This window comes from Saccostrea echinata, unplaced genomic scaffold, assembly GCF_033153115.1.
Source record: "Saccostrea echinata isolate AGI-Se365-2 ecotype Australia unplaced genomic scaffold, CSIRO_AGI_Sech_v1 ptg000029l, whole genome shotgun sequence".
Taxonomy (NCBI): Eukaryota; Metazoa; Mollusca; class Bivalvia; order Ostreida; family Ostreidae; genus Saccostrea; species Saccostrea echinata.
In genome coordinates this window covers 32,711,913-32,723,206 of record NW_026889778.1, presented here as the reverse complement: position 1 = coordinate 32,723,206, position 11,294 = coordinate 32,711,913, and the positions used below count along the sequence as shown (strand labels likewise).

The window sequence follows — 11,294 nt, the reverse complement described above, 5'->3', positions numbered from 1 at the left end:
TTGTTGTCATTGTGAAATCGTTCTAATCCAAACTTTGCCTCTCTTAGAGCTGCGTTCTCCTCCTCGAGTCGCTTAAGTTCTGCTTGAGCCGATTCAAGTTTCGAAGAATCTGATTCCTGTTGCACAACATAGTCATGGTCAAATGTTGCCAGTGGAACTTGTACAGAGTCTGATGCAATAACATTTTCATCCTTACCCTTTTCAATCTTGACTCTGAAAATTAAAATTAACAAGAGGCCCAAGGGCCTTAACGGTCACCTGAGTATAATACAACAATTTAGAAATTAAATACACTGATAGATGAAGCATTGTTGCCCTAAAGCAAGAGAAGTAGGAAGATCAGGATCAACAAAATAATTAGTCTGGTATTCAGTATCAACTCATAAATTAAGTTCTAATCTGTCCCCCACTTAACACTATCACCATGGAGACTATTAACAAACTGTTAGTGCTTCTGTACTATTTTTAAACCCATATTAAGACCTCTAGCATTGACCTCTCTTATGGTCTTAGAAGAACTTTTAATAAGATAAGTTATTTTTGTCTCATTTTTATTTATCTATTACTTACAGGTCTACCTGATTATTAAAACTAAGAAAGTACTTTTTTAATTATACGATAAACAATCTTGCATAATTATCTTACTCTATTAACCTTTCAAATACATTATTTACAGTGATTAATTATCAAAGGTGAATGGAAAAGGGGAATAACTTCTTTCAGTAGAATACAAATTAATAGAGCCCTGCCCAGGACCAGAATGCTTAGACGAATGGTCCAGATGTTTAAAAATCTGGTAGAAATACGCTTACTCATATCATTTAAACTTTTACTCAGTTTGCTTCCGATATGCCCAGAAGCAGAGAAGAATTTCACAGGTACAATGCATTTTCACTACAGATTCAACAAAGCCTTACCCTAACACCAGAACCCAAGACCAAGGGTCAAGAACTTTACAAATTTGGAAGAGTTACCCTCATCATCATAACTATGGACTTCAAAGAATTAACACTTTTCCACTATATTATCAAAAGCCCCCCCCCCCCCCCCATTATGCCAGAACCCCTGACCCTTAGGACCACAAGATTTAAAAATTCTGTTCGAAGCTCCCATTTTCATCATAGTTAAGCAATTTATTTATCAGCTCAACACTAAGGAGCAGACAGGATTAATTAATAGAATTAATGCTTTTTCACTATATAATCAATAGACCCCCCCCCCCCTCCTCAAGAACCCCAAAAACTGAGGCCATATATTTAAAAATTTTGGAAGTGGCATCCTTGTCTATCATAATCATGCACTTAGTTTGTTTAAATAATCTCCAGTAGCAGAGAAGAAGATTTTCAAAGAATCAATGCAATTTCACTATATAATCAATAGAGCCCCGCCCTAACACCAGAACCCCTGACCCTGGGGCCATGAAATTCACAATTTTTGAAAAGGCATCCTTATGCATCATAACCATGCACTTAGTTTGTTTAAATAATACCCAGGAGCAGAGAAGAAGATTTTCGAAGAATTAAAGCATTTTCACTATATAATCAATAGAGCCCCGCCCTAACACCAGAACCCCTGACCCAGGGGCCATGGCTTTCATAATTCTGGAAGAGGCCCACCTCCTCATCATAACTATGTACTTAGTTTATCATCTTAATGCCCAGGAGCAGAGGAGAAGATTTTCAAAGAATCAATGCATTTTCACTATATAGTTGATAGAGCCCCGCCCTAACACCAGAACCCCTGACCCTGGGGCCATGAAATTCACAATTTTGGAAGAAGTACTCTTGCTCATTATAACTATGTACTTAGTTACTTTATTAAATATCCAGAAGCAGAGAAGAAGATTTTCAAAGAATTAATGGATTTTCACTATATAATCAATAGAGCCCCGCCCTAACACCAGAACCCCTGACCCAGGGGCCATGAAATTCACAATTTTTGAAAAGGCACTTTTGCTCATCATAACTATATACTTAGTTACTTTATTTAATACCCAGGAGCAAAGAAGAAGATTTTCAAAGAATTAATGCTTTTTCACTATATAATTTATAGAGCCCCGCCCTAACACCAGAACCCCTGACCCTGGGGCCATGAATTTCACAATTTTCGAAGAGGCACTCTTACTCATCATAACTATGTACTTAGTAACTTTATTTAATACCCAGGAGCAGAGAAGAAGATTTTCAAAGAAATAATGCACTTTCACTATATGATCTATATAGCCCCACCCTGGGGCCAGAACCCCTGACCCTGGGGCCATGAATTTCACAATTTTGGTAGAGGGCTCAATGCTTATTACAATGATGCCAACAGTTTGACTGCTTGATGTCCAGGAGTAAAGAAGAAGATTTTTAAAGATTGCATTATTTTTGGTGGTTTTAGCCCCACCCCTCAGGCCCCAGGGGGGCAGGGACCATGAAATTCACAATTTTTGTTCCCCTTCACCCATAGATGCTATATACCAAATTTGATTGAAATTGGTTGAGCGGTTCTAGAGAAGAAGTTAAAAATGTTCAAAAGTTAACGCACGACGGACGACGCACGACGCACGTCGCACGACGACGGACGAAAACAGATAGCAATAGGTCACCTGAGTGACTCAGGTGACCTAAAAAACTACAATTCATCAAGTTGTATTTAAAGATGATTATTAATATATATCAGGCATTTTGAGAGTATATGCACACACAGTACCAAAGTACAGATTTTATGTGCTGATTACATGTTGAGAAAATTTGGACAAAAGAATTTGTCGACTTATTTTTAATTTTCTTTCTAAATTTATTCTGAAAAATCAAATTGAGAAATTTCCTTTTGAATTAATAATATGAAGAAAGGTTTTATCATTTTGTTCTTGTAAATTAAAAAAAACAAAATTAGGTGCTTGTGCAAACATAACTAATCTACATGTACTTTAAATTATAACACAAGATAATTATATTACATAATAATTAATGAATATAATTTGAAAAGCTCATTACATTTACTACAGAATTGTAGTTCTATGAGAATTAACATTTCAGTATCTATCGGTTAATTTGAAAAATGCCCTTAGAACTAGTTCTGCAGATATACCTGTCCATACGGACAGGATATATTTACATAAATTCATTTAAATAAAACTTGCATTGATCTGCGCTGTGGTCCCAAGCGCTTTGCAGGTGTCTTTGTCCAGGCAAATTTTGTTGGGACGGCACCAGTGATAAGTTTTCTCTTTCCTGCCAGTGTCCTCTTTATGTACGCATCTTCAAAGTGTGCAGAGCACACAAGGGCATTATTTGTAATCTGAATATAGAAAACACATTAAGCACACATGCAAACAACTTAGCCTAAATTGATTTCCATAAAAACTTATTTTTATTAGTAAATGTGTGTATTTTGACTGTCTAACTACCCCACCCCTCCCAGAGTCAGCTTATAATGTGTATATGTATCTATATATCTGAACACTGTTATCTCTTTATTTTTGAGAGGCATCATGAGGCATTGTGATGCAATTTTCTTTGATTTATTGATACTCTAAGAGAACTTTAGTTATATTCTTCGCCGTATCGAGGTCAGGTGCGTTTACAATGTATTGTACTCTGTTGTACACGTGCAATACGAGTGTACACATTATGTGAGATTTCATTTAATATTTAAAATATTAATGCGTTAGCCGCATAGAAATAAATTATTAATTATAACAGAACACATTTCTTCAACGAAAAAATCAAATTCGTTTGTGGTTGTCATGTTTGTATGTGCCACATCATGCATCATAAACATGTACCGATACAGGCCTACACGAGTGCATAGTGATAGTTGCCCTATAGATGCAAATGAAAGCATTACCTGGAAATTATTTCGTCCTATATCACGGCGAATTTTGACGATCCATTCTTTTCTTAATTCGTTGTCACTTGGAAATCGATGGAACGACAAGAGGTTCTTCTCGTCATAACGAGAATCATTCGTACAAAGTGGCACACAACAATGATATGCCGACATATTTGTTTGCGCTGAGAGCCTCGTTTTAAAACCGGATGTTGTCATGGGTGAATAAGAAGTATTGACCTCCAATACAGCGACCAACGGGAAATAACTCTGGCTGAAATCGTGTCAATCGAAAACTAACTATATCCAACTGAAATAATCTTTCAAAAAATTACTTTAATCTATTTTCTATTCATAACACTTTACTTTTCTACTACAGTTATCATTTGTTTAGTTCTAAGCTAGTTTTTCTTACAGAAGGTAACCAGCTGGTAACCCTAGATAACCTTTCCAAGTACATTACAGCAGAGTTACCAAAGGGAAGTAACTCTTCCCAGTATTGCATAGGGAAATTTTTTAAAAAAAATAAAGTTTACGGCTTTAATTTTAATTACATGAACTACATGTACAAATCATGATAAAAAAATATTTGAATGAAAACACATCTGAAAGTTTACCCCCCCTCCCCCCTCAAATTATATCTTTATGTATGAAGTTTAGGAGACCCCATAAATATTTTTTTCAGTTTGCCTGGTTTTCTCTGAGACAATCTCTTAAAGCTAATACACTTCCTCTTTAGCCAAGATGTCACCTGAGGTTTTATATCAAAGGATTAATCATCTGAAACTGTTTTTATTTACAGCTTATAATTTATCAAAATAGGATGACATAAATTGTTTAAGGTATTTCCATCCTTCTGTGATGTCATAGGTTTTAATTTGCAAAATCTGTTATAAATTTAAATTCATACCCAATAGAAATAAATCTGTTGGAAGAATGCTTTTCAATAGGTGTAACGAAAAATATTGTTTAGTGAAAGAATTTTACAATTAAATATTTTCTATACTTAGTCAATTATTTAATATTTAAACCAGAGGCCCATGGGCCATATTGCTCACCTGAGCACACTGGCTAGGAAGAAGCAGAAGTTCAGTATTTAAGGGGGAGACAAACTTAAATTTACACTGCCTCAGGTTGCTTCCTTATCAATATTAATAATCATGGATTTGCTGTTATTAAACAGAAGAAATTTTTTTACTATGTATTCCTAAGTAAAAATCTGATCGCTCATTGTAGCCCCTATTTATTCTTATGGTAAACTTTGACCCTGTTGTGGCCTTGTCCCATCCCCAGGGGTCATGATTAGAACGAATTTGAATCTACACTACCTGAGGATACTTCTGTTATAATATGACTAATCATGGCTTTGTTGTTCTTAAGAAGATTTTTAAAGACATTTCATATATATTCTTATTTAAAATTTCGACCCCCTCTTGTGGCCCCGCCCTACCCCCGAGGGTTATGATATGAAGAAATTTGAATTTAGAGTATGAAATGAAGCTTTCACATAAGTTAAATTTCATCTTTACTTGCCCAGTGCTTCTTAGAAGAAGATTCCTAAAAGATGCCACCAAATTTTCACAAATTCTTTATTATCTCCCCTTGAAAGAGGGCACAGCACTTCCTGTGAACAAACTTAAATCCACTTTACCCAAGGATGCTTTGTGGCAAGTTTGGTTGAAATTGACCCAGTGGTTCTTAAGAAGAAGTTGAAAATGTGAAAAGACGACAGACGGACACCAGACAATAAAGCTCACTTGAGCCTTCGGTTGAGGTGAGCTAAAACTGGTGCTAAGGGCAATAACTCCTTCTCATGTATCTTCATTCAGGCATTTTCTTTATTGTACTTCTGGTTTCCCTGATTGTCATAATTCATGCATATTTATAAAGTAACAGTTATTTTTTATGTACTTTCAATAATATTGTTTACTAAAAATGTACGATTTTCTTAGGCTGACATATACCTCTGTTTATTTATGTCTGACATCTTGAAAAATATGGCAACCTATACATTTTTTGTGATTATTAATTAATAAATTTAGGCTATATCTAGTAAAAATAAAAGCACTTTTTCTGCTTTGAACAAATAAAATTGTTAGGGTGGAATTACGTACCTTAAAGCATGATAAAACAGCTGCTAGTATAAATTATGCATACTCACACAACATTTCCTTAGAACTTGAATGCATTTGTTCTAGTAGACAGAAAGATTTTATATCTTGGCTAATGGCACTTTTTCTTCCCAAAGGTGTTTGAAAACCTGGGTTCAAATTTTCATTTCTTTTCATTAATCTTTTCCTTTCGAAAAATTGCTGAAAAGTTTATGTTTAAATATCAAAAACTACAGATTAAGCTATTATCAGGATTATATTAATTTAAGGATCATTGTCTAGTTAGTAGAGTATATCAGGGCATCAACGATAGTTGGAAACGTGGGATAATTTGCATGACGGGCGAAGCCCATTATGCATAAAATATCCCACGTTTCCAACTATCATTGATGTCCCTGGCATACTCTACTAACTAGACAGTGATTCCTTATATTTCCATTTCATTGCAATTGTGAAATAAAATTCTAAATTTAGATTTTAAAAATGTAAACTAATAGATTTTAAATTACTCGAGGCCTCACATGTCAATTTCAATAGTCCCCGCCCACTGACGTCAAACATAAAGACAGCCGCACGAGATTTACATGCATATTAAGCCTCCTTAGCGTCAGACATAAAGACAGCCGCACGAGAATTACATGCATATTAGGCCTTCTTAGCTCCTGACCTTTCGCTTGGCGAAATTTACATTCCGGTAGAATGATCAAGAAATCAACTCAACTAACTTTCAAAGAGTTATCACAGAGAAAACAAAATTAATAGAAATGGAAATATTGAACCTTGCACTCCACTTTTTAACTAAATCAAGAAGAAACCGACTACCCCATATTCAGAACAGATCTTGTAAAGAATTTAAAAAAAAAACAAAAAGAAACATACAGAACTTAAACAAACAAGAGGCCCATTGGCCACATCACTCAACTGAGCACATTGGCTATGAAAAGGCACAAATCAGTTTAATTTAGTAATGAAAATTTTAGAAGGGGGGTTAGGGTTAGGGGTTAGGGGCAAAACTTGAATTTTACACTACCTGAGAATGCTTCCATATCAATATAACTAATGGCTTTGCTTTCTTGAACAGAAGACTTTTAAAGATTTTTTCCTATGTATTCCTACATGTACGTGTCACCCGAGTGGCGCAGTGGTTAGAGCGTTCGCTCTAGAGTCGCAGAGTAAGGACTTGATCCTTATGTCGCAGGTTCAAATCCCACTGTGGGACATGGAGACCGGTCCTTTGGATGTGACCGTATAAACTGAGGTCCGGTGTCGCTGTAGGTGCTGGCACAAAAAAGATGCCTCACTGCACAATGGCCCCAAGTGCCCAGTATAGGTCAAAATTTGCAGCTCTTGACCGGCAAGTGATGGCATCTCCATATGAGTGAAAAATTCTCGAGAGGGACGTCAAACAATAAACAAACAAATAAAATATATTCCTATGTAAAGCATTGATACCCCATTGTGACTCAACCCTACCCACGGGGGTCATGATTTGAATAAATCTGAATCTACACAACCTGATGATGCTTCCATATCAATATGACTAAAAAAGGCTTTACTGTTCTTGAGAAAAAGCTTTATAAAAAAATTCCTATATATTTTTTTGTAAAACTTTGATTGCCCATAGTGGTCCCATCCTACCCCCGGTGGTCATGAATTGAACATACCTGAGAATGCTTCAATATCAATATTACTTAACATGGCTTTGTTGTTCTTGAGAGAAAGATTTTTTTCCTATAAATTCCTATGTAAAACTTTGATCCCCTATTGTGGCCCCTCCCTACCCTCGAGGGTCATCATTTGAACAAACTTGAATCTACACTACCTGAGAATGCTTCCATATCATATGACTAAACAATGCTTTGCTGTTCTTGAAAAGAAGATTTTTAAAGATTTTTTCCTATGTATTCCTATGTAAAACTTTGATCCCCCATTGTGACCCCACCCTACCCCTTGGGGTCATAATTTGAACAAACTTTAATTTACACTATCTGAGGATGCTTACATTAAAAAATGTGAACAATCATGGCTTTTATATTCTTGAGAAGAAGATTTTTAAACATTTTCCTACATGTATGTAAAACTGTGATCCCCCATTGTGGCTCCATCCTACCCCCAGGGGTCATCATTTGAACAAACTTGTATTTACACTATGTAAAGATGGTTTCCTAACTTTTTTGGCCTAGTGGTTCTTGAGAAGAAGATTTTTAAAACATTCCACCAAATTTTCACTATTTCTGAATTATCTCCCCTTGAATGAGGGCTTGGCCCTTCATTTGAATAAACTTGAATTCCCTTCACCCAAGGATACTTTGTGGCAAGTTTGGTTGAAATTGGCACAGTGGTTCTTGAGAAGAAGTCTAAAATGTGAAAAAGTTTACAGACAGACAGATGGACAGACAGACAGCTAGACAGATGGACGACAGACAAAATGTGATCAGAAAAGCTCACTTGAGCTTTCAGATTAGGTGAGCTAAAAACAAATCGCATACAGCAATTTTACCCCTAATTATTAAACAAACATTTAGGTCAATCCAGGACCCAGAGCTGCCCATGTGGATTATGCGAAAGACCAGTCACATGGTCTAATGAAGGCATATGTTGTGACTGCTGCAGCATCTGGCACTATCACTCTCTCTTGTACTGAGCCATGCACAATGGACTATGAACTCTTACAAACTCTAACATCTAATAGATTTGCTGCAAGTGCGATCTTACGAGATTGAAAATATCAGTTACTGTGAACCACTTACTTCATACTCACTTACATCCTGATTTACTCCATTAAAAACAAGCAGTCCAAAACCAAACGCAAAAAGCCTACCAGGTCAAATACAACACCAAAAAGTTCACACAGCAGGTAACAGTAGTAAAAATTTGACAATTCAACATAACAACTACCAACAAGAGGTCCTGGGGCCACATCGCTCACCTGAGCACTTTGGCTACAAAAAAAGCAGGAAATTAGTCAGTTCAGTATTGAAAAGTATAAATATGACCAATCACAGCTTTGCTGTTCTCAAGAAGAAGATCTTCCGATGTATACCTCTGTAAAACTTTGATTCCCCATTGTGGGACCCCTACCCCCCCCCCCCCCCCCCCACCCGGTCATGATTTAAACAATCTTGTATTAACAATACCTGAGGATGCTTACATATAAATATGACCAATCATGGCTTTTATGTTCTTGAGAAGAAGATTTTTAAAGATTTTTCCTATGTATTCCTATGAAAAACTTTGATCACCCATTATGGCCCCACCCTACCCCCAGGGGTCATGATTTGAACAAATTTGAATCTACACTACCTGAAGATGTTTCCATATATAAATATGACCAATCACAGCTTTGCTCTTCTCGAGAAGAAGATTTTTAAAGATTTTCCCTATATATTCATATGTAAAAGTTTGATCGCCCATTGTGACCCCACCCTTCCCCCCAAGGGTCATGTTTTGAACAAACTTACCCCCAGGGGTTATGAATTGAACAAATGAGAAACTACACTACCTCACAATGATTCCATATAAGTTTCATATTTTCAAGCACAGTGGTTCTTGAGAAGATTTTTAAATGATGCCATTAATTTTTCATGAAATCTGAATTATCTCCCCTTGGAAGAGGGTGTGGCACTTCATTTGAACAAACTTGAATCCCCTTTACCCAAGGATACTTTGTGGTAAGTTTGGTTGAAATTGGCCCAGTTGTTCTTGAGAAGAAGGTGAAAATGTGAAAAGTTTATGCAATGGACAAATTTTGATCAGAAAAGCTCACTTGAGCCTTTGGCTCAGGTGAGCTAAAAAAGAGGAAATTATTGTAAATTGCAGAAGTATTCTTGATAAAACATCAGAATTCAAAACAACAGTATCCTACAATAAACCAGATGTCATAATTGTGAACTGAATCCTGGCTCTAGGGAATAAAACCAGGTAAAAACTCTGTGAAAGATTCCATCAAAAATCATCAGAAGTCTTTCCTGACAACTTTACCTTCTTCTGAAATGAAAGAGACATGGCACATTAGGAGGGGAATTTATATAATCCTTAAATGCATGCATGTTTCTGAATTAGTCCATGCCTTAATCCATGGAAACTGCAGAAAGAAATTACTTTGCCAAATTGGTAAGGGTAGTGTATATCCTAGTCACTAAAAGCAATAGCTACAAAACAGCCACAATATGTCAAAGAATCTGAAATTGTAGACTGGATTAAAATCAAACTCAAAGATGCTAAAGACTTACTAATAGGTGCCTTCTCTATGCCTCACAGTCACATCAACATCATAGATAAATTAGAAAAATCACTCAAATAAATCTCAGACTAGAGGGTTCCAAGGAATGCATGTGTTGCATGCTTTGTAGCTTGACTATAAAGAGGTAAATAAATCTTACAGTGGTCAGCTTAATTTATTTGCTACTAGCATTAAAGGTCATGCATTTGCCTGCAAAGAAAACATCCCCAGTTAGTACAAGACTGTGATTGAATCTGACAATCAAAGAGAAATGGCTCCCCCAACCCTCAAATGAACAATGAAACTGAAATTTCTATATAGAAATATTATTTCAACAATCCTCCAAAAGAGATTTCAGTCTGTCTTTTTTGCAATTGTCAGTCTTCAGTGTAGACAATCCATTGTGGAATACTGACTCCGATGTGTTGTCATAGAATCTGACTGGTAAATAGATTTATTTTCATTTTTTAAAAAGTAAAAAGATGCCTGTCCCTCGATGGGTTCAAACCCAGGTCCATTGGTGTTCTGGGCGCCAGTTCTTGAGATTTGGGGGGGGGGGGCAAAATGGGCTCCTAAAAAGTGTCGTATTGAGAAACAAGTCAAAATATGCACAGAGAGGTCCTAGATGCCATCTCCTGCCATATTTCCAAAAAGGACCCCCTATTGCCGAAAGGGGGAAAAACCCCTCTCAGACCCCCCCCCCTCGTGCCCGTGGCCCTCAGTTCGGACCTTCAGCCCTCAAGTACCCCTACTTTTTCTTTTTTCTCCTACTACTCTAAATATTAATGAGAACCCTGGGAGTAGGTTTAAATACCTAGGTAGCTGTAAGTAGCTACGTAGGTAGAAATAGTCTTTGGACTGGACCTGATCCGTGGTATTTAGCAGCACAACTATACAACATTAAAATTAAGAAGAATTAATGGTTATTTCAGGTAGGTCGAATTCACCCGTCCAATACCCTTTATAATTTATCAAACCTTTTGAATTTTCTTGTCTCCTTGTTGCTTTATACGACTACGAGCTCCTCCCATCCAATTCATTGTTCATTCGTTGCAGACGACGGATGTTGACAGCGGAAAGAACTCTCCAGTTTCAAAGGTCAATTAAGTGACTTCTCACGTGACACCGTATTATGACAGGACAGA

General features: G+C 36.5%; 1 protein-coding gene across 2 annotated transcripts in view; it reads right to left on the bottom strand.

Moving 5' to 3' along the window:
• The window catches only part of LOC133195827 (uncharacterized), a 44,393-nt gene extending 33,119 nt beyond the window's left edge, over positions 1 to 11,274 (bottom strand). For both annotated transcript variants that reach the window (XM_061331780.1, XM_061331781.1), the window contains exons 1-2: positions 11,127 to 11,274; positions 5,978 to 6,128 (exon numbers count right to left, since the gene is read on the bottom strand). In XM_061331780.1, coding sequence (XP_061187764.1) covers positions 5,978 to 6,128; positions 11,127 to 11,189 — 214 coding nt within the window. In that variant the 5' untranslated portion in view covers positions 11,190 to 11,274. The remainder of the gene's footprint in view (positions 1 to 5,977; positions 6,129 to 11,126) is intronic.
• Positions 11,275 to 11,294: the final 20 nt, after the last annotated feature.